The sequence below is a fragment of the Mus caroli genome, chromosome 19 (genome assembly GCF_900094665.2).
Source record: "Mus caroli chromosome 19, CAROLI_EIJ_v1.1, whole genome shotgun sequence".
NCBI classification, from domain to species: Eukaryota; Metazoa; Chordata; class Mammalia; order Rodentia; family Muridae; genus Mus; species Mus caroli.
In genome coordinates, this window is record NC_034588.1 from 23,734,181 (window position 1) to 23,756,354 (window position 22,174).

The window sequence follows — 22,174 nt, forward strand, 5'->3', positions numbered from 1 at the left end:
AAGACTACCAGCCCAGAAATGGTCCCACCCACAAGGGGCCTTTCCCCCTTGATCACTAATTGAGAAAATGCCTTACAGTTGGATCTCATGGAGGCATTTCCTCAACTGAAGCTCCTTTCTCTGTGATAACTCCAGCTGTGTCAAGTTGACACAAAACAAGCCAGTACAGTGGCTAAGATTTTTTTGAATGGCTAGATCACAAGGTCATGTCTTTGAATCCAAGATACATATTCATTCTCTCCCCTCCCCCAACTTGACATTCATAATTTTAATAATTGTGTAAATTTACTAAGTTACTCTTGAATGTTAAAACTGACTTTTAAGTTGATTTGAAAGGGTTTTGGGTGCCAGCTCTGTTGTCCCAAGGCATGCTTGGCACCATTCCTTTTGCACAGTTTGATTTTAGTGGATATACAGATGCAGAACAAGTGGGTTAATGTCACCAGCCTGAGTGTTGTGTTTTATTGACCATTTGTTTCTGGAATTGGACAAAGCAAGCCATGAAATTTAGAAAAACAACAAATCTGTACAGGTGCTAAGCTATCCAAAGCTCTGTGTGAAACAGAATTTCTGAGTGGGTAAGAATAAACCTCACTCATAAATACAGTTCTAGAAATCCTAAAGACACTCTCTTTCTTGTCAGGATCCTAGTTGATGTTTTATTTCATTAATTCAGGGGTTCCAGACAGTAACCACCATTTGAGGTATTCCAAAGTCTTACTATTTCCCATCCTTTTTTCCCATTTCTGTATTGGAGAATACTGTCAAGTCCTTTCCCTAGTGAGGGGGGACTCTTGTGCAGGAAACGGAGCAGTCAACAGGCAAATTTGTCTGATTCAGCTGAAGGAAAACTGTATTAGAACTCCGGCAACAGATTGGTTTGACACTAATGATTAGGCATTTGCAAATCATTAATTTTTGCAATTAAATGATGGAATATACAGATAATAGAGAAACTGAAGTTTTTTATCACTCTTTCTTCAAGTGAGATCAACCATATCCAAAAGCAATTAGAGTTATAATAGCATTTGAGTTCACGCTCATTCATGGTGCAGACAGCAGCTACACTGAGTGATGAAGCCGCTGTCGCTCCCGCACGTGCTGGACTGACACCCCACAGCTGAGTCTCCGAGTTCTTCTGGGATAGCGCAACCTCTTAGAGACTATTGGGTGTTCTCCTTTTATTCAGGCATCCTAGAAAAAACACTTTGGGATGTTCTCTCATTGGGACGTGTTTAAAAGATGTTGCTCTCTAGGCGGCTCAGAGGACATCACGAGTTTTCTCCCATTTGATCTCATGATATTGCTTAATGGGAGGTTGAGGTGGTAGTAATGGGGTTTGTTTTAGTACTCAAGAGTACCAGATTTCGGGAGCTAAGTGACCGTCATCTCCAGTCACGGAGGCTTGTGACTCAGTGCTGCAATTTTTGCGCTAATTCTGAACAGTTCAAAGAAGCACAGAATTAACGCAAAGTGCTTAGTTATGTCACACACCCAGTGGGGCTTAGCCATATCACACATACACAGTGGGGCTTAGTCGTATCAAACACACTAGTGGGTCTTTGTGCAATAATTGTGCTACAGACTTTAGAGTCACAGGCCCAAGGTGTTGCTCATCTATATTTGCCACATTGCAGGCGCCACTGGTAGGGGAGCTCTTGCAGCCTGGCTCATGGTCTGTTGTCCCCAGACACTACCATATTCAGGTTGTGGACAGAGAGAGGCATGTGAGGTGCAGCTGTGAGCATCGGTCATCATGCTGTTGTCCTCCTCTTCCCAATCAGGCTGAAGATGAAGAGGGCTACCGGAAGCTTATTGACCAAAAGAAAGACAGACGCCTCGCCTACCTATTGCAGCAGACCGATGAGTATGTCGCCAATCTGACCAACCTGGTTTGGGAGCACAAGCAGGCCCAAGCAGCCAAAGAGAAGAAGAAGAGGAGGAGGAGGAAGAAGGTGAGCTCCAAAGACTGGTTTTAGATGAATACTGTTCTCTGATAAAAAAGCCAGTTCTGACTAATGGGAGGGTGTCTATTGCTGTCTTTCGGTAGTCACCTAGATTAGCATGGTGTAAAAGTAGATGATGTATTAGAGATGAGGGTATAAAGAGATTATTGCAATGAGGTAGTGCATAGTCTGTATTTCTGCTGTTCAATGCATTGTGATATTTCAAGCCAAGTATGCACAGGCAGGAGGAGAAAAAGGAATACAGGCACAAATAAGCATCTATATAGGTTTCATGCCAGTGTGACAGGGACGACTGAGTTAAGAAAATGGAGTGAAAATTAAACAAGAAATGCAGTGTACCTACAGGAGCAAGCCAAGGAAAGGCAGACAAGAAATCCTTGGGATGCTCTGGACAGATATTTTAGTTTGTTTGGACAGATGAAAATGATGGACATTGTCATTCAGTTGTCCTGTCCTGGTGTCACACAGTAAGTTAAGCTTATTAATACAAGTTTTACCAGTTATAGAGGAAAAAAACAATCTTGTGTCAAATAAAGCCTACTTATCATAAGAAGTTGAAGGACAAAACGGAGCATCTCTGCCCTGCAGATACCATGTCTCCATTCAATAAGTTGCTGAACGTGGGACAGAAAAATCTGGATTTCCTTGGACTTTGGAATGTCCAGTCAGCACCCCACAGATAGAGGGTTCAGCGTCCTAAGTGAAAGATGTATTCTCTATGTTGACAATGCGCAGGCACTTTCCTGGTGCTGCACTCCAGGTGGCCTGACGACACGGCATTTAGGTTGCATGCGTGGCATAAGGGATCAAGAGGTAACTAAAGTATGCGGGAGAACCCAGGGAGGTCACGAGGGGACACTGTGACATTTGCCCAAGAAACCTGCGCATCTTTAGATTTTGGTCTCCTGAGACTTGGGTCTCCTGGAACCTTTGCCTGGTGGTGGATACTGAGGCACAGGCGGCTGCGTTTGTTTTCCTAAGCACGTCTGATTAGGCCAGGTACAAACATCCACAGAAAACATTCATTAGAACTGTGAAAATGGAGGGTTCGGAGCATTTAATCATCCACTCTCCGCACTGAATAATTGAATGGAATGGTTTTTTTTTTTTTTTTTTTTCAGAAAAAAAAATAATTAATTTCATGGCTTGCGAATTCTCATACCTGTTTTATAATTAAGAGGGAGGAATGTGTGATGGAGAAGGAGCCTTCTTGTACCTGATTTTCTTCATATGCGATAGCTCATCTTATTGTGAAGCTGGGGGAGGGATGACTCTGTGTTTGGATTTAGCCGTTTTTGTCGCTGAGGAGGATCTCATTTTCTTGTCAAGTGTAGCGTTATAGACCTCTCGGAACTCCAGCTCCCAACTCATGATTTTGAAGGAGAACTTTCAGAGCCGGCAAAAGGGCACACAGGCAAAGAGATACAGTGCCGGGGTGTTCCAGACGCAGACCCCCAATCCCAGGACAGTTCCAGTGTTCCCGGGTCTGGGGCTGTGTTCAGCAGAGGTTGTCACTGTTAGTGAGTGCGTTCAGCATTAGAGTTCCTTCTATCTCCTTGTGATTAAAAGCTAATGGCCCAGATTAGAGCTTCTAGTTTATAATTAATAGATTCCTGCTGTGGAATCAGATAGTCACGTCACCACAGGCAAAGAAAGCAGTGATGGCCTGTTGACAGTGATGCCTGCATCTTTGCTTTGCTCTGTGCAGAACAGGGCTCTGTTGCCATTTTTCTCAGGGTTCTGCTTGTTCTGTCAGACCTGCAGATGGGACGGTGTGCTCCTTGCACATAGTCCTCCTTTCTATTGCATGGGGCCATTTACCGGCACTTAGGAGCCTTGGGAGTGTGCTAGCGAAGAGAGAAGCGATACAGACGTTAATTAAACATGTACCTAAAGTAATAACTTTAGCTGTGGTGAATGATAAGGAAAACTGGAAGTCCAACAGGAGGTGAGACCCAGTAACCTGGCAGCAGAGAAATATCTTGATAGCAGAGCAGTAGTTGTCCACAGAGAGCTCTGAGCACCCTCCTGATGTCTGTTCCATGATTAATGTGAAGAATGCTTATTTCCAGCCAACTACGTGCATGCTCTTAGGACAGCCAGCACCCAATCCTCCTTGCCTTTAGTGAGACTAAGGAAGGAGATGGGACTTTGTTTCCTTTCTAAACCATCACTCCAAGGGAAGTGGGATGCATAAGTGGGGGAAGGGAAGGGAAGGGAAGGGAAGGGAAGGGAAGGGAAGGGAAGGGAAGGGAAAGAATGAGAAGAGGCAGGTTCTTCCTCATCCTTCCTGGACTCTGTTTCTTTCACTGGGCTTTAAGACCACTCAGCATAAAGTAGCCAGTTCCAGATGTTTCTTTATTGAACTACCAAGGAAGGCGAAACATTTAAGAGCTGGTTATTTGACCCTTGGTGCTACCTGTAGTTCCCCGCTCCATCACTGGGAACGATTGAGAGTCACCTGTTCCAGCTTCTCTGAGGTGGAGGGAGTATCAGTACTTTATGCTGCAGACTGTGCCCGAGCCAGCATCTGCTCACTATAAGCTGCAGACTGTATGTTCCAAGTGTCTCCCCATTGTAAGCTGCAGACTGTGCACCCCCACCCGACAGTGTTTTCCCCATAGCCTCAGATAATACTGTCCCTGTTTACAGTCTTGAAAATGAAGGCATCAGTGCATTCCTTATTTCAAGTAAACCTTCATTACTCAGTGAAATAATAGCCCTGAGCTGGTTGCAGTAAAGATGTAGGCAAAGAAAGGAGAGCACCCCTGGCCTTGAGGCTTGATTGGATAAGGATTACTCTACTTTCAGTGTTAAACTAGTATAGAGTTGTTTGTTTTTTTTTTTCCTTCTATTCTTTCTATTTTAATCACCCGGCATAGCAGAGCCTTTGCTGTTCTTGGAGAATGTGTTGTTTAGTGTTGCTCGTGGATAGTAGGGTTGGTTCCTGTAACCTGTCTTGACCTTGTTAATTCAATTCTCTTCCCCATTTGGTGCATTTCTATGCAGTGCATCTTTATAAATTACTTCGAATCTTCTCATTCTCAGCCCGGTCTTTCTTCACTGGCCTTGAAATGGAAGAGGATAAAAAGTCAAACCTATGTCTGTACTTAAACAGGTCAGAGGAGAAATAAGTTTTAAATATTGAGCTAGTGTGTTAAGTGAAGGCAAGCCCTGTGTTTCAGGGTGAAGGCTGCCTTGAGCATTCAGTATGACCTTGATCTTTCTGTCCCACCAAGGTGTTCTCAGATGTCTACAAGTGGCTACAGAGTGGGGGAGGGGAAGGGGGCAGATAAAACTAACAAGCTTATACAAACAGGTTTGCACATAGGACTGTCCTTGTGGTGATAACATGCAGCCTTTAACAGTCAGAGCTGCATAAGAAAATATTTGCATACTAATTTGCCATCAGTCTCTTATAGGGTGTGTCATTAAAAGATGTATTATAGGTTGTTCTGTCCCTTATCCACTGATAGGGTTGGTTCTGGTTTGATCCCTGTTGCTGTGATGAACACCAAATACATGAGCAAATACAGCTTAGGGGAGGGAAGGATTCTTTCAGCTTACACATCCAGGTGACACTCCACGGTTGAAGGAAATTAGGGCAGACACTCTAAGCATGAGACTGGAGGCACAGACTGAGGAGGGACGCCTGTCCTCACATTCATTGGCTCACACTCAGCCAGCTTGCTTACATAGCCCAGTCCCACCCCTGCCTAGGGATGGCAGCTCCTGCAGTGGGCTAGGCCTTCCCACATCAGTCAAGAAAGTCTCTCACAGATAGTGGCCTCAGTCTGGTCTGCACAGTCCCTCAACTGAGACCCCCTCTTCCCAGCTAAGTTATGTCAAGTAGTCAGTCAAAGCTAAGCAGGACAAAGGGCTGGAAATACTTTCTGCCCTCCAGGTCTGATGTGAGGGTTACGTAGGAAATTTATCTAAAGCATTTGGAGTACTCACTGGCCCACAGTAATACTCGGTAAATGTTAGTTGCTACATCAAGCAATTTTGTGATAAATGGGTAGAAAGATGTTGAAATACTTGTGGTTTCTCCATCTGATTGTTTGATTTTGAAAACAAGGCTCGGGGGATGGCTCAGCAGGTTAAGGCCCTTGCCTCCAAGCGGGAAGACTGATCCAAGTTTGATATCCAGCATCCACATGGTGGAAGGAGAGAACTGGTTCCTGTAGATTGTCCTCTGACCTCCACATGTGTGCCGTGGCACACAGACACACACACTTTTTAAAGTCCATTTTTATCTTGATTGCGGATTTCCTAATGTTGGATACATTGATCATTTATTTCTTTTTCTGTTTATCTTCTTTTTTTAAAATAACAAGGTCACATGTGGTCCAGGCTGTCCTCGAGATAACCAGGAATGGTGTTGATTTTTAACTACTAAGTGCTAGGATTGCCAGCAGGGACCAGCAGGGCCAGCTATTTTTTTTTTTCCCCTAACTGAGGTTCGGTTGTGTGTAGGAGGAAATCTTCTAGGGCATTGGTAGGGTCTTTGGCTGTCAGGACGTGTAGAAAGGATGGGGGGATTTATTATTTTGGTAGCCCCTGCTCCCACAGAGGGGATTTTCAGCTTTCTGGTGATAATTTCTCCTGGTGCTTTAGGCGTGGTGTTTGCGAAAGCTGTGGCTAGGAGCTCTTGCCAGAGGCTCAGGGCGCTTAGTCTAGTTGTCTTGCTTCAACATCTAGAACTATTTGATGGCTAGCAAGAATGAAATATAAAGCCATCCCTCTAGCCTCTCAAGATGTTTACTGGTAGAAATGCATGGTTGGGTTTAGGCTTTTGATGTGTCTTGGAAACCCATGAGATTAATGGGCGTGCGCTTAGCCCATGCACAGCGCTGCCAGGCGGCACTTTCATGGCGGGCTTGGCTTATCTTGTTTTATTGTTTACAGATGGATGGAACATTAGACTTATGGTGTTTCTCATGCGAGATTTGGTCTTGTTTCTCCCTGGTCCCTGTTTTTCTCCTGCCATTCTTCTCCTTGCTTGGCTCCCCAACCCTCTTGTGTTTCTATGCAGTATATGTTTCTTTTACACTCTGTGTCTGTCCTCAGGGCCTTTTGTCCTTCTCTTTCCAACTATGTAGTTTCATGGTCTAGCCCAGCTCTCTCCCCTGTATTTACCCGGTCTTCATTCCTGTTAGAAGGAAGAATCTCAGTATGAGAGAAAATGTGGCAGTTTTCACCTTTCTGAGTCTGAGTGGCCTCAATATAATCTATTTTTAAAGCCTTTTTGTTCACTTTCCCTTCCCTCCCACCTACCTCCCATCCACTTTTATAAGTACAGCTCAAGGCTCTTATACATCGAAGGGAGAACTTTCCTGTCATGGTGTATTATTCAATACAGTGATTGGAAATGTGATTTTTAACCTTTTTAGATATTAAACACAACCGCCAAAAGCCAGCTGGTAGGATAAATAAAAATGCCATTGAAACGTTTGTTGTAAATTCAAGTTGCTCACTGCGTCTTCCGGTTATTTGATCTCTTCTGTTTTCCTAAAGAGTCCATGGTTTAGTGCAGCTTTTCCTTCCAAGGCTCCATAGGTATCAGAAAGCTGCTTACTCAGGTTTGCACACGTGGGTGTGAGGGCTGTCTGGAGAGCTGGGAGCACTCTGCCTCAGCAATTAGATTCATTTGATCAGTTCATCGTGGAAAATGGGGGAAACCAGTTTGAATCCAAGTCCTGTTTAGCTGGCTTTACCAGTTACTGGAGTCAAATGTTCAAATTGGCTTTCTCTGTAGGACAGGACCCAGGCAATGTTCAAATGCTTGCTAATTTGATATTCCTGGGCTTTTTTTTTTTTTTTTTTCTGTTTGAGCACCTGTCTCCATGCTCAGAGGCCCACTTAAATGACAGTAAAAATAAACCAAGTGGTTCCTAGAAGCTTCATTTCCAGAAAAGTAGAATGAGCCCTTAAGGTACCGACATGTTTAGCCATTGCTCCAGCACACCGTGGCAATACCTGCTGGGGGTTGAAAATGGGTCCTTTTATAATATAGGCTGTAAAATACTCGAAAAAAAGCTGTTTCTTTACAAAACAAGGCAGCCTCCATGTTGTAGTCTAAAGAGACTGCCCCACGGAAGTCTCTTTCCTTGATTTTTACTAACGTGGGATCTTTCTATTTCCCAAAGTCCTTCCTCTGGTTGCTCCATTGTTCGTTTTATAAGCCTTTGAATGGAAGATGCGCCATCTGCTTGCTCTCTGATCATTCTGAAGCAGAGAATTCCAGTTGACATTGGCCTTTGAAACTGTGGCCCCAGATCTGTTTGATTTTTAGTACTTTTTTTTTTTTGTGGTGAGTAATCTTTAGTTAGGAGTAGTTTGTATCACACACACATCCCCCTGCCATGAGCAGGTTTATTTAGCTTTCATCCCCACATAAGCATAGATAGGAGGAAGCCAGGACAGGGTTCCTTTGGCCTTGATTAATGAATGAACTTCAATGTATTAGCTTGATCTTTTGTTTCAATCAATGGGGTTAAGCGCAGGCACCAACTAGCAGTATTAGAGCATTTGGTGGTGGTTCCCTGACATAGACCACTGTGGGAGAATGGTTCTCAGGCAGTGGCTCTACGGTTACCTGTGTCACATACGCACCAAGCTATCTCACCTGGGGCCCAGAGACGTAAAAGTCACATCTCTTGAGTATCTAGAGAAAGGAGGGAAGGGGATTTTGGTTTTCTTTTCTGTGTTGACTTGAGTTTGGCGGGAGAACATGGATTTCTGAAAGGATGTCCACAGACACCAGAAGGCCAGGTCACAATGAAAGGGGCTGGTGGTTCTCTCTGTAGACTAGACTGCCACCTGGCTTTCACATCTTATAAGCATGTGGCAGAATTGGGTTCAAGGACAGGGTGGGTGTGACAGAGGTGGCAGAGGACCCTAGTTCATTGATGAATCCTATGTGTGGGTGTTCTTAACCATTTTATAACTTGAGAAATATTTTTGGCTTCCAGTTGCAATAATGATAGCAATAATAGTAATAAAAATAATGAACAGTGATAACAACAATAATATGAATTATTCAGTTAGTGGATCCTAAGTAAAATGCATTGTTCACAATGATGCTTTGTTTATTTGTCTGCTAAATGCTCATTTGGTGATTCCTAAGTGCTGGGCACCCTGTAGGCGTGAACCCTCCTTGAACACATAGAAGCCTCTGGCCTTGTAGCTTTAGGAGGCAGTTTTCAGATAGTGCCATAGCCTGTCTTAATTACAAGCTTAACAATAGCTCCTGACCTACTACCATTTGTGGTCCTGAGCTATGGAAGTATCTTTTTGTCATGTGCCATGTGAATTCAGGATTGAGCAGGTTGAAACAGTGACCCAGTTCTACAGTGGAAACCGAGGTAAGAAGAAGCTGATTTGCTCTGGGTGGCACAGCTAAGGTCTCGTTGTGCAGTCAGAGATGTGATTCACATGCAACGTGTCTAGTCCCAGAACCAAGTGAGTAGATGGACTGACAATAGTACTTTGCATCTTGGCGTCTAATGATATTTTCAAAAAAGAGTTTAGGGGACTTTAAGTAATCAAAGGTTCTGATGATGAGGCAGGTTTTAGACAATGCTTTGGCTTACTCATAGTATATTCATAAGAGAATATTCTTGTGGAGTAGTTTAGATTCTATTAATTTATGGTGCTTCAAGCTTTTTAATGTGCTATTCATTGAAATGGTGATCCAGTTCCACTTGCTAGCTATTTCAAATTGGCTTTTTCATTGTCTCATTTGATTCTCTTTGTTAGCCAAATCTGTAGCTTATTTCTGGTTTGTATGAAAAGAATGGTGGGATTAATTGACTTTCTCTCATTAATTAAAACCATCTCTGGAGTATAGTGCTTGAGAATTCCAAAAATGGAACCTTCAGTGACTGGTAGCTGGCCAGTTTCTTCTCTGAACACAAGGTTTCTGTCATCGTTGGAGCATCTCCCCATGCTAGGTGGGGAGCCCATGGGTGTGATTTCATGTATCAGCCCTCTGGGCCAGGACATGCAATACACAAAGTACAAGTCTTGGGCAGGTCTAAGTGTAGGCGCCTTTATTTCCCCAATCTTCGGTACAAACTCTGTTGTTTAGACTTCATCACCCCTGTCTGTCTATGTCTATGTCTCTTCTGGATCTGTCTGTCTGCCTGCCTGTCTTGTCTACCTCCCTCCTTCCTTCCCTTCCTCTGCGTGTGTGTGTGTGTGCGCGCGCGCGCGCGCGTGCATGCACATGTGAGAGGGTCGCAGAAAGTGTATTTCGCTAGGAAATTATAAAATACATAGAAAAGAACTTTAAAAGGTCATACATTTATGGGGCTTCTTCAGCTAGACTTTAAACATTCAGTAGTTTCAGTATGGTTGCTTTGTTAAGAGAATAATTAGTTTCATAGAAGATAAAAGTATTAATAGAATGAATGTCTTAAGAAAAAGGAGAGTTAATATTGATTCCGTATTATTGTCTATATTTTTCAATTAACTAAAATAAAACATCTTAGGATAGAAAGCTTTTCTTCCTAAATGTCTTTGTACCATAAGTGACTGCAGCTTTTCTCCCCCGTGTTTTATTGCATGGAGATAGTATGGCTTTTAGTAATGATTTCAAAATAGAGATTCTGTATATAGAAAATATGTTACCTGTTAGCCGGGTGTTGTAAATAAATGAAAGACATTTTGACTATTTTGTATATATTACAGATGGACTCAGGTCTGTATAATGTGGCGTCATCCTAGTCTCTCATTTCCTTGTCTTTGAGGCACAGAGAATCTAATGGGCAAAGGCACTGTAATATTTAAACAGTAGTAGGTGATGGAGTTTTTCATGAGCGCGCAGTAGATACACATCAATTTCCCCACATACACACCATGGAAATACTATATATTATGAAAGCCAATTAGGTAGAATAGAAAGCACCCAGGGAACTCACACAATTTTGTTTGGTTTTGTTTTGTGTTTTTATGACTGAGGAGCGGTTCAGCGCATTCAGTTGATGGACGTTTTTAGAAGGCTGCTCTTCATTGCCGATGAAAACTAGCTTAGGGAATAGGAAAGTCAAACTAATTATGTCAGGATTTGTCTTCAGTGCAAACATGAGAAAATGTTTCTGATTCTGCCTTCTGTCTTGATGGCGCCCATGTCTTAAGCTCCGTGGGTCTCTAGCGATGCAATCCACACAGATCTCTAGTGTGCGGGCCTCGAATCACATCTGGCTTTGAGTGACTCTCTACAAGCTGCTAATGCCATGCATGTTTTATCGCAGCAAAGAGAAACAAAGATGAAAGATGTTAGCACTTGCACTGTCTGTGAGGACAACACATAGCAATTGAAAATTACGCATGGGAGTTGCCATGAATTAATTCCTGTCCTGTATTTTTGATGTGTACTTAACACTTGACTTTGTTGTTTTGCAGAAGGCTGAAGAGAATGCAGAGGGAGGGGAGCCTGCCCTGGGACCAGATGGAGAGGTAAGGGCCATGCCAGTCATCCCCTGTGCGCTGTTCTTTGTGTACACTAATTTTACTTTCTCTGAGCCACTTGTTTGTTTGTTTGTTATAAAAAAAGTTCTATTCTCAGGTATGTATGTGCGTCTCTGCCTGTATAGCCACTTGCACATTTATGTGTATGCCCACAGAAGCCGGAAGAGGGTGACTGTTCCCTGGAGCTGGAGTTATAGGCCATTGTGAACCTCTGGATGTGGCTGGTTGGAACCAAACTTGGGTCTTTTGCAAGAGCAGCAAGTGTTCTCTGTCCAGCTATCTCTCCAGCCCCTTAGATGATCCGTTTTAAAGTAAAAAAAACCAGTTACATTGGTAGGGCTATGGCACAGTGGGGCGAACTCTCAATGTGCAATTGTGAGGCCAAGTTAGGACCTGCAGAACCCATGTGAAGCTGCCCATGGTAGCTGTCTGTAGCCCCAGTGTTTGTACAGTGACTGCAGGCAAAGGCAGGGCGACCGCTAGAAGCTTGAGGACAAGATATCCTGAAACTCTTAGTGACAAACTATTGCATGAAATATTAAAAAGACCAGCAAATTCCTGCGCTAAGCTGGACCCTGGCAGGCTCCACGGCTCCAGCATGGTGTTCTCTTCTCGGCAGACTCTCTGGCCCAGAGCTCCTGAGAAGTCTCCACCTGACTAAGTTTCCTTGGTGGGCTGTTGCCACGCCAGCCCCATGTGATGACCGCCCACCTAGTGGTTAGCTGTCACAATTCCCAGTAACCCGGTAAAATCAAAACTCTAGAAGTTTATAATTAAACGGTCAGATTTACATATTAATTAATTCTCAATTTACAAAATGCCCACACAATAATTTCAGAGCCAGTTGATAATGATATAAGCTGCTCACCTAGATTAGGTAAGTTAACCCAATTATTCTATCCCTAAATGATATTATAGCTACCTGTGGCTCCTTAAGGCCACCCAGAATCTGAATTGTCCTGCTCATCCTCCATCTTCCTCCTCCTCCTCCTCTCTTGTGTCACTGCTCCCTGCCTCTACAACTCTTAGCTCCACCTCCCTTTTCCCTCTCCAATCACAGGTTTCTTGTTATCTTAATATTTAAATTAATTGGACAGGGAAAATTTTGTTACAACAAACAACATGAAACCTTTCTCCCAAACCAGGTGAAAGGCAAGGTCTGACAAGAGTGTCTTCTGTCCTCCACACACATGCCTGTACACACACACATGAATGAGCGTATGTGAACACACACACATGCACATGATGATGGGGTTAAGATATTACAAACATCTTCCTTCAAAGCACAGTAGAAATTTAGAATAACACTGTCTCAAGATTATTGATCAGCTGATAGAATTTCTTATAAATCATGCTGTATACAGATAAACATAGATCTTTTGTAGAAGGTGTAAGAGGCTAAAGTGATTCTGTGATTTCATTTGGCAAGTAAATAATACAGAAGCATGAAATACAGCTTATTGTTCTCTTTAGCTAATTACTGATTTGAAATTGGAAAAATACATAAACCAGAAAGTATACATATTCTGGATTTTCTTGAGGTATTTCTGTGGGCTTATAATATAGACTATACATAGAGCTACACAGATATTGTCCTTAATTATATATCCTAGGACTTCTGATATTATCCTGAGTTCTGAGGAAGCATTATTTATTTATTGGATTTTTTTCCCTGAAAAACCGAAGGATCTGTCCAGTTATAAAATGAAGAGATGCAGAGTCAGAGAGTTTGTTTTAAATGACTTTCACATGTGATGGGGGGGTTGCACGTTTCCTTCTAGAATCACTAGGCACATGAGGACCTGTGGCCAGATGCAGAAACCTCTTGAAAATAGATGTTGGCTAACCACTCTAAGCCATTGCAAGGAAAGAAAAGATCAGGATAAATATTGATATGTAAGAAATTGTAGACAGTTCATTACCGGGTAGAGTGCTGTGTTGGAACACTTAGAAGCAGCAATGGCTTTCCACACCCCAGCCTTCTCTCAGAAGGTGGCCCCCCAGGGTAACTGAATGCCTTCTAGTTCTCTCATCTTTTATCTTGTGTGGAAATTAGCTCCTGATCTGGGACCTCTGACATACATGTCATTTTAATCTTTAATGTAAATAAATGTGAGTTCTGTTTGCTGAAGTTTGAGAAGTGGGCATCTCGCTCAGTTTGTTTGGAAATAATGTTCTTATTTCTCTTCTGGGCTCATTCTGTGCTTTTGCCAGAGTTCTAATTCCACCCACAGTGATTTCCAGTTTTCTCCGAGGTGCGACATTAGCAATAAAACAGGCTGTATGATAATAGCCCACGATAACAAGATACGGGTTTTTGTTTGTTTTTTTTTTTTTTTGCCACGGAAATGGTAGCAAGTGTTAGATCCCCCTTTTCTCTCGGGAGTGTGTGGATGACCTTTTACATTAACGAGGAAGAATCCTGTGGCCATGCAAAGTGTTGCTGCTCAGAGTGATTGCTTTAGCGCACATAGGAGCAAGTAAAACTGACAGGCTGGGGCAAGCCTTTTCTGTTAAAGTTCTTTGTGAATAGTCGCTAATATTGGCTCTGATGTTGATGGTACTTGGTTGAGAGAGCAGGAGCAAAGAACTGTAGGGGCTTTGGGTTTTTGGGGAGGATGTTATTTTCTCCAAGATATTGATAGTAACATCAACACACTGTTTTTCCTTATCATTTTTGGGGGGGCTTAATTGGAATAAATTATATGGGAATCTTAATTGCGCCAATAGAGCTGCATGTATTTATTTGACCACAAAACTAATTAAGAGTAATTTAGGGCAAGTTCTTTGAAATAATGAATTGCCTAAACAGTCCATTTTCCTACTCTTCAGGAAGTAGAGAGCAGAATGCACACACAAATGAAGTGTTTCCAAATGACTTACCCAGGGCCCTGCTCCTAGAAGTCGGTCACCTTACAATTAGTAGCATCCATTTGCATAGAGTTGCTTCATTTCCAACCTCACCGAGAGACCCTGTTCTCTGGGGCACATTATCTACAACCTCTGCAGTTTCACATACTCTTAATTTTCTTTACAAAGTTTTTTTTCCCCCTCTTTTTGGTAGAGTCTAAAAATAAACTTCATGTTCGTCTTGGTCAATTCTTCAGGTTTCAAATAAGCAGAATTTTGTTTGTTTGTTTGTTATCATACACATAGCTCCAATGGTTGAAGTAGACTCAATTCTGGTGGGTTAGCTTCAAATAAAATACATTGTAGTAGGTGACATAGGCTATGTTTTGTTGTTCTATCCAAAACCACAGCTTGCAAGAATTGTTACCTGGGGAGTGTTAGGTAAAGGATTGGGGAACTATTAGTTTTAAATGACCCGAATCAGGTCTGTTTGCCTGAAGTAAGAACAGAATTTATTACAAGGCACGTGTCCTCATCCAAAATGCTTGCAGCTAGAAGTGTTTCAGTGTGGGTTTGGACTCAGACATTGGAGTGAATAGATATACATATTATTTATATATATGTGTGTGTGTATTATATATATATATATATATATATATATATATATATATATATATATATATGTGTGTGTGTGTGTGTATTATATATATATATATATATATATGTGTGTGTATATATACACATATACATATATATATACACATACATATATAAATATGTATGATCTCTCTCTCTATATATATATATATGTGTGTGTGTGTGTGTGTGTGTGTGTGTGTAATAACTTGGAGATAGGACCTAGATCTAAGTATACACTCTATTTATGCTTCATACACATCTTCATGGTTTTTTTCACATAGGATTTAATGCATAGTCTGAGGGTGACTTTATGCATTATTTTAGTATGCTTGTATTTGGACTAACTATGGATGGTTCTTCCCATTGGCCAGTTATAGAGTTCTCCACTTGTTCCATCATGTTCATGGACAGAAAGTTTCAAATTTTACACTTTTGGGCTAGGAATGTTCAGTGCATAACAGGATAAAGGGTACCTGGAGAACCTGTCCTAGGGCTCCAAGCTAATTCTATGTCATCCCATCCAGCTGGTCCAGTAAAGCCATGGCTGCTATTTGGAGAAGGCAGGCACTTGTCATAGCCCAGTGTCACTCCACTTGCATTGCTGCCAACGTGATTTGGCTGTCTGTTAGGATACCTGCGTCCCAGATTCCTTGATCTTCTCTGTCTTCTAACTCAGAGCCTTGGCAAGTACACCCAGCCAGTTTAGAAACGCCAACGCCTTACACTTGTACCTTAGGTGCCAGGGAGGCCTATTGAGTTTTTTTTTTTTTTTGTTGGGGATCAAATTCAGAACCTTGTACACGGTAGCCAAGTGCTGTACGATTGAGCCCCAGCTCCAGTTTTTAAAGACAGTCTCAATGTGTAGCCTAGGCTAGCCTTTAACTTATGACCTCTCTCCCTCAGTGTCCAGGGTGCTAGTGTTCCCCACATGTGCCATCATGTGTACTTTGGATTCTTTAATGGGAGGTGATCTTTCCCCTACTCACAAAGACATATTAGATCCTGAAAAGAAAAAATGCAGAAAACAGTTGAGTTACTGGGCAACCAGAAAGCCTGAAAAATACCCAGTGTAGAACTGAGAGAGCCTCCTACGACCCAAGGCTGACTTGATTTCTCTTTGCTCTTTCTAGCCAATAGATGAAAGCAGCCAGATGAGTGACCTGCCTGTCAAAGTGACACACACAGAAACTGGCAAGGTCCTCTTTGGACCAGAAGCACCCAAAGCAAGTCAGCTGGATGCCTGGCTGGAGATGAATCCTGGGTATGGTGTTAAAACAGTTGCTGGGACTCTTGGAGCTCCTTTGACTAGGGGTGGGGGTGGCATTCCTTTTAAAATCCCCAAACAAAAGCAGGGAGCCTTTGCTGAGATGGGGAAGCTTCCTGTGTGCATTTGTCATTTGCAAGTAGGCTATTGCAGTTAAGTCATATATGCCTTAAGATCAGCCCCCTCGTCTCCGCTCCTCCTTTTCCCCAGTTACGAAGTTGCACCCAGATCCGACAGTGAAGAGAGTGAATCGGACTATGAGGAGGAGGTATGTGGACATGTGTCACTTTGTGGGGTTCAGTGTTAACAGAAGCAGACGCTTCTCCTCGTGACACCTCCTGCCCGTGGCTTTTGGGTTTGTTCTCAGGTAATGACTGGGGCTAAGCATGTGGGTAGTCTCTGAAGTTCTGTGCCTTGCAACCTCACTACCATCTCGGGGGGTTCCTGGCTGGTGAGAAATGTTGACAAATCCTAAGTTCATTTGGAACCAAGAAGAGAGAAGCTATCGTTAGATTAGAGGAGGCCTTTGGGTGAGAACTTTGAAGATGGCTTGCTTTGGGAGAGACGCTGTCCTATCCCCAAGTGGTCTGTAGCGAGAGCTAACTGCCCAAGAACTTGTGTACCCTTCTAAGCCATGGCGTCCATTAGAAGTTATGTATCAGGGACCTGCGCTAGAAAGGGCAACATGGGCAAGCCTTAAGACTCACTGACTGCCTGGATGTCTCTTTAAACATGACTCCTAGATTTGAATTCTTGGATATGCTGGTTACTGGAAGGAAAGCATATTTCGCTTTTTCTTGGGAGGAATAAGTAATACGTTTAAATCCTAAAATGAGAATCTTGCGTACTTCCACTAGGGATTAAGAAATGATAAAGGTATTTGTTAGGTTAATTATGAAATGATTGATTAGTACAAATAAAAAGATTAAGTGATGTTTATATCCTTTGCTTGAGTCTGGCTTGTACAGTCATTAAGTCTGGTTTGGGTCAGAACACAGGGCCCGAGTGCAGCATGGCCCCAGATGGATGTCAAACAGCTGATGACACAGCCTTGCCTAATAACTGATGGGGATTTTAAGGCAATGGTCATTTTCCTTCTGGATTTTTGGATCTTCGCTTTCTAAATTAATATACCGTGAACATTTACTGCTTTGAGAAAACAATAAAATTTTCATTTAGAAAAACATAACCATTAAAAAGCAAATACTTTGTGGCATGCTAGTATCTCCCCGCTCCGCTCTCTCACACTTGCTTGCTTGAGTGAACAGGTCCATAAATGATCTGTTACAAGATTTTTTTTTTTTCTGAAGAAGAGCCTGGGAGTGTAAGGATAAGATAAAGTGGGTGGTTTAGGTAGCCTGTGCCACCCAGATGTTGACAACTGCAGACATCTCCTGACAGCCGGTAAGAGATGCCCTCTGACCGAGTGACAGGAGCCCCAGGCCACCAGTGAGTGACCTGTAGCTCCACACTTCTAGGAGGTACTTCCTAATGACCTGATGTCAGTGCCTTGGTGTCACCATTGATACTGTGTCACATGTGTCCTTTCTTTAGTCAATAGTTAGGAAACACATATTCACCTTGAGATGGTTTCGAACATCAGGTTAGTTGTGGACAGGAGGAGTATTTTGGGACACTTGCTAGAGGTAGGGAGGTAATCTCCTGTGCCAGGGTAATGATGCCTTTCTTCTGAACACTCAGAAATGCGTGATGAGAATCACCAGCCTCAGGAAACAGTGTGCTCACCAGTTCAGATCCTCTGCTATGCACGGGGACCACAGAGGCCCTCAGCATCACCAGAAAGAACATTCTCAGGAGGATGCTAAGCCTCTAGCATCTGCTTTTGGAGAGAGGAATATAGGATTCTAAAAGAGCAGATATGGTCTGTATATCTGCTTGGAATGACCAAATAATTATGTCTTTCTGGTATGATTTTCACACACTTACTCTTGGGAGTGTAGGTCTTGGGGACCCCTGGAACATTTCTCTCTCTCTCTCTCTCTCTCTCTCTCTCTCTCTCTCTCTCTCTCTCTCTCTCTGGTGAAATGCTGAATCATTTGGTTTAAGCAGATGTTAAATATGCTTCCTCCCTTAATTGGATTTACTTGCTTCATTTGTGAAGCAAAATACTATTTAATCTCTTTATAAAAAGTGCTAATCATAGAACTTGCTCGTTAAAGTACGTGCCTGGCTGTATTTCTGTTCTTCCTCCAGGATGAAGAAGAAGAGTCCAGTAGGCAGGAAACCGAGGAGAAGATACTGCTGGATCCTAACAGTGAAGAAGTTTCCGAAAAGGATGCCAAGCAGATCATTGAGTATGTGGGCCTCGGAGCTTATATGACAAGGGCAGTCAGTGTTTGAGGTTCATGTAGTGGGGGTTTTCTGTCTGCAAATGCTGCTCAAAAGACAGGAGCAGACTTCGTAGTCACACCCCAATTGGGAATGTTCTCTCAGCTCCTTACAGTTAACTTCTGAGTTCTGGACCCCTCTGGCCAAGGGCATTGGATTGCTCATCTCCCTGCCTCCCTCCCTTCCCCCCTCCCTTGACTGGAGAATCCTATTTCCTGCTCAGGTTCTTTTCTAGATTTTGCACCCACCATTCCTGCCTCTATTCTAGATTAGATTGATCAAACTTACTTAATGGGTGTGTGTGTGTGTGTGTGTGTGTGTGTGTGTGTGTGAGAGAGAGAGAGAGAGAGAGAGCCTTCCCTGCTTCCCTCAAAGCCATCAGCATACCCAGAAGCCCAAGTGTGAATCCCCGTTCCTGTGTCATCCTGGCTCCCATAGCGTTATCGGCTGCCCACTCTGCCCAGGTCCAAACTTTTAGCCTCAGCTCACCCTGTCTGGGGGCCAGGGGCCATTCTTGTCCCGTTTCAGCTGACTCTCCACCTGCGGTCCACACACCACGTTGCTCGGGTGACTGTTATACAAGTGTTGTTCTGAAGTAGCGGACAGAAGAGAACACTCACAAGATGAGGCTTTCCAGAAAGGAGGGGAGACTGTAGTATGTTTTTCCCTTCCCAGGTTGTGTGTCCCATGTTAGGAGCCTTTGTTTTCCAGCTCAGCACTGGTTTTTCAGTGAGGACTTTAAGACAGTGCAGTGACCCTTCCATATGCCTTGGGTAAAGGCCCCGTAAGGCGTGGTGGAAGGAAGACCCCCCCCTTATGATCCCCTTCCCCTCTAATGTGCTCTTGAATCCTCTCTTACATGTCACCCAAGCTTTTGTAGTGTCCTGTGGATGAGATCTGCATTGCATCCAAAGAACCCAGGATAGCTTCCTTAGCCCAGTGCTCATCTACAGCTGTGCTGGTCAGACCCCTGATGGGCTTTGACCTTTTATGACCTTCAGAGAAACATGTCTGAGACCCAGCTTCCTCCCATGCATAATGTGACGCTGATGAAGTACTGCTGACCCTGTTCAGTTTTTGTGACGTTTACAGAGACTAATCTTAACTGCAGGGCAGGCAATTCCTACAGCAGCAGTTTGAGGCTTGGGTCATTTCAGATACAGTAGCACACAGACTCAAATCTCTCTGTGGACTTTCCACTTTGTCTTCTTCAGGACTGCGAAGCAGGATGTGGACGACGAATACAGCATGCAGTACAGTGCCAGAGGCTCCCAGTCCTACTACACGGTGGCTCACGCTATCTCTGAGAGGGTGGAGAAGCAATCTGCCCTCCTCATTAATGGCACCCTAAAGCATTACCAGGTAACTGGTGCGTTTGTGTTTCGGTAGCAAGCCTTAGCCTTGCGTATACACCGTCCCGAAGCGTTTGCGCCCCACTTGAGAAGCCTTAGTCAACCTAGGAGATGAAGATGGGGGATGCATTCCAGGTTAAGTGCCTTCAGTTATCTAGAGTGCCCTCCCCGTAGGGGTGTAGCGTGGGGGTAGGCTTCCTTCAGAGAGTTGTGCTCCCTACACTGGGTTTGCTGTTGTCATCCTGGAATGGATTTTGTAAGAAATGCTGGCTTAACGTTTGGACCAGTTTTACTGCGGTTCTCTGCAAAAAGGAAAAAATCAGCTCCATCCCATTAGGCTGGGGATCTGAAGCAAGCGAGGCGTTAGCTCAGCTATAGCTGCGACAGCAGGTGCACTCATACCTTTTATTAAAGGTATGATAAAGTTGTTGGCACCTGTGCCTTGGCTAAAACCTAGGGACTGTAATAAATGTAGCAGGTGCTTCCTGTGATGTGTTTAATTTGAGGGCATCTCCTGACTTCTAGTTCCAACGCTTCTGCCAAGTTACCTGGAGTGTGCCCCTTGGAGCATTTGTTGCACGAATTACTCTTGAAACTGAATTAAAAAATGAAATTAAAATAATAATTAAAATTTAAAACTAAATTAAAAGCTAAAGTAAAAGGATAAGGTTTTGTGGTCACATAAATGTAGGTGATCCCATTTATTAGCACGAAATCATGACTGGTAAAGGTGAGTAGAAGTCCTTGGTGCCCATAATAGGCTGACCCTGGACCATCCCAGGCCACCTGGGTGATCAACTTGGCCGTGACTCCCCTCTGTCCATCCATAGTCCCTACATGCTTATTGAAGACTCCATCGTACCCATCAGTCTCCTGCAGAAAAGTAGCTTAAACACAGCTGGATTCCACAGTTCTCAAACATCTCTCTACTAATGCCTGGATCATGTTTACATGATTGCTTACTAGTAGCCTATAAAAACGGTGCTATCTAGACTGCATTTAGTGAGGTGCGTGCTTGTGACCAGTCATCTCAGAGCTCCTGGGGTTAGCCACTGCTGCCCATGGTGGCTTGGGCCCCATCTGTACTGAGAGCCACGTGGGAAGAGTGACTAGCAATACCTGAGAAGGATCACTAAAACCATTTGGACAGACTCGGGGCTTGTCTTGGGGAAGTCTTAGGGTTTGCCTGGAGCTCCTAGAACGTACTTTGAAGATCACTGTCCTGGTAAGGCCATGTCCCCCTTCAAGAGGTCAGAGTATTATTTTTAATCTCATTTGCCCTACTTGATACCTTGACACTTCAGTGTGTTCTCTGCTATATCTGACATGGGAGATCCATTTCTGAGTTGTTGTTATTATGGTTTTTGTTTGGTCCTTTGTTTTTGAAAAGACAGGGTTTCTCTGTGTAGCCTTGGATGTCCTAGAACTCACTCTGTAGATCAGGCTGGCCTTGAAATCAGAGAGATCTGTCTGCCTCTGCCTCCCTAGTACTTGGATTAAAGGTGTGTGCCACAACCACCCAACTTTTTCTGATTTATTTATCAATTAAAAATCAACAGCAACAACAAACTCTTACTACTTTACACATTGTGTATGTGTGTGTGTGTGTGTGTGTGTGTGAGATGTCGTGCTCAGGAGGTCAGAAGGTAAGCTGCAGTAACAGTTGGTTGTCTCCTCATGTCATGTGTGCCCCAGGGATTGAACTCAGCCTTGGCAGCAAGCCCCCACTAATGGCCCTCATAAAGAACTTTAGATGCCACCCTGGTTTCCTCCTGCCATTCATTCTGCCTACACCTTTGTAAGCGTTCTCCGTTGCTCCATTCTCAAATCCAGCTCCTCCTACTTGAGAATTCCTGTGCCCGTCCCACTCCTCGGTGGGCTCCATCCACCTCTCTGTATGACGTGCACCCTGTCCTGGACTTTCAACACAAAAGGCCCCCTATCTGCAGTCTGAGCATCCTTATCTGTTGTGTGGGTTCTGTTTCTCTTAAAAGCTCATAGGTGGTCACAGTAAACTTTGTGATGGCTTCTTGACAAATTTAATCTTGGCAGCACTGGTACAGCCTTCCGGCTGCCTCCTGGAGACTTTGATTCAAGTCTCTTTCCGCAGTTCCACAGTGCAGAAAAGCCCAAGTCTCCTTCCACACATGTTGTGGGTTTCTAGACTACTCCCCTTCCGCTGGTTCTGCTTTTTATTTTATCTGGGATCCGTCTGACTGCCTTTCTGTCTGTCTGTCTGTCTGTCTGTGTCTGCCTTTCCTCTGTCTCTTTTAAACTCG

At 43.5% G+C, this 22,174-nt stretch overlaps 1 protein-coding gene across 4 annotated transcripts in view; it reads left to right on the forward strand.

Annotated features, from left to right (window-relative positions):
- Positions 1-22,174, forward strand: part of Smarca2 (SWI/SNF related, matrix associated, actin dependent regulator of chromatin, subfamily a, member 2) — a 170,702-nt gene that overhangs the window by 47,273 nt on the left and 101,255 nt on the right. For all 4 annotated transcript variants that reach the window (XM_021151582.2, XM_021151584.2, XM_029472470.1 and 1 more), the window contains exons 9-14: positions 1,785-1,955; positions 11,376-11,429; positions 16,061-16,191; positions 16,405-16,462; positions 18,409-18,509; positions 19,758-19,905. In XM_021151582.2, coding sequence (XP_021007241.1) covers positions 1,785-1,955; positions 11,376-11,429; positions 16,061-16,191; positions 16,405-16,462; positions 18,409-18,509; positions 19,758-19,905 — 663 coding nt within the window. The remainder of the gene's footprint in view (positions 1-1,784; positions 1,956-11,375; positions 11,430-16,060; positions 16,192-16,404; positions 16,463-18,408; positions 18,510-19,757; positions 19,906-22,174) is intronic.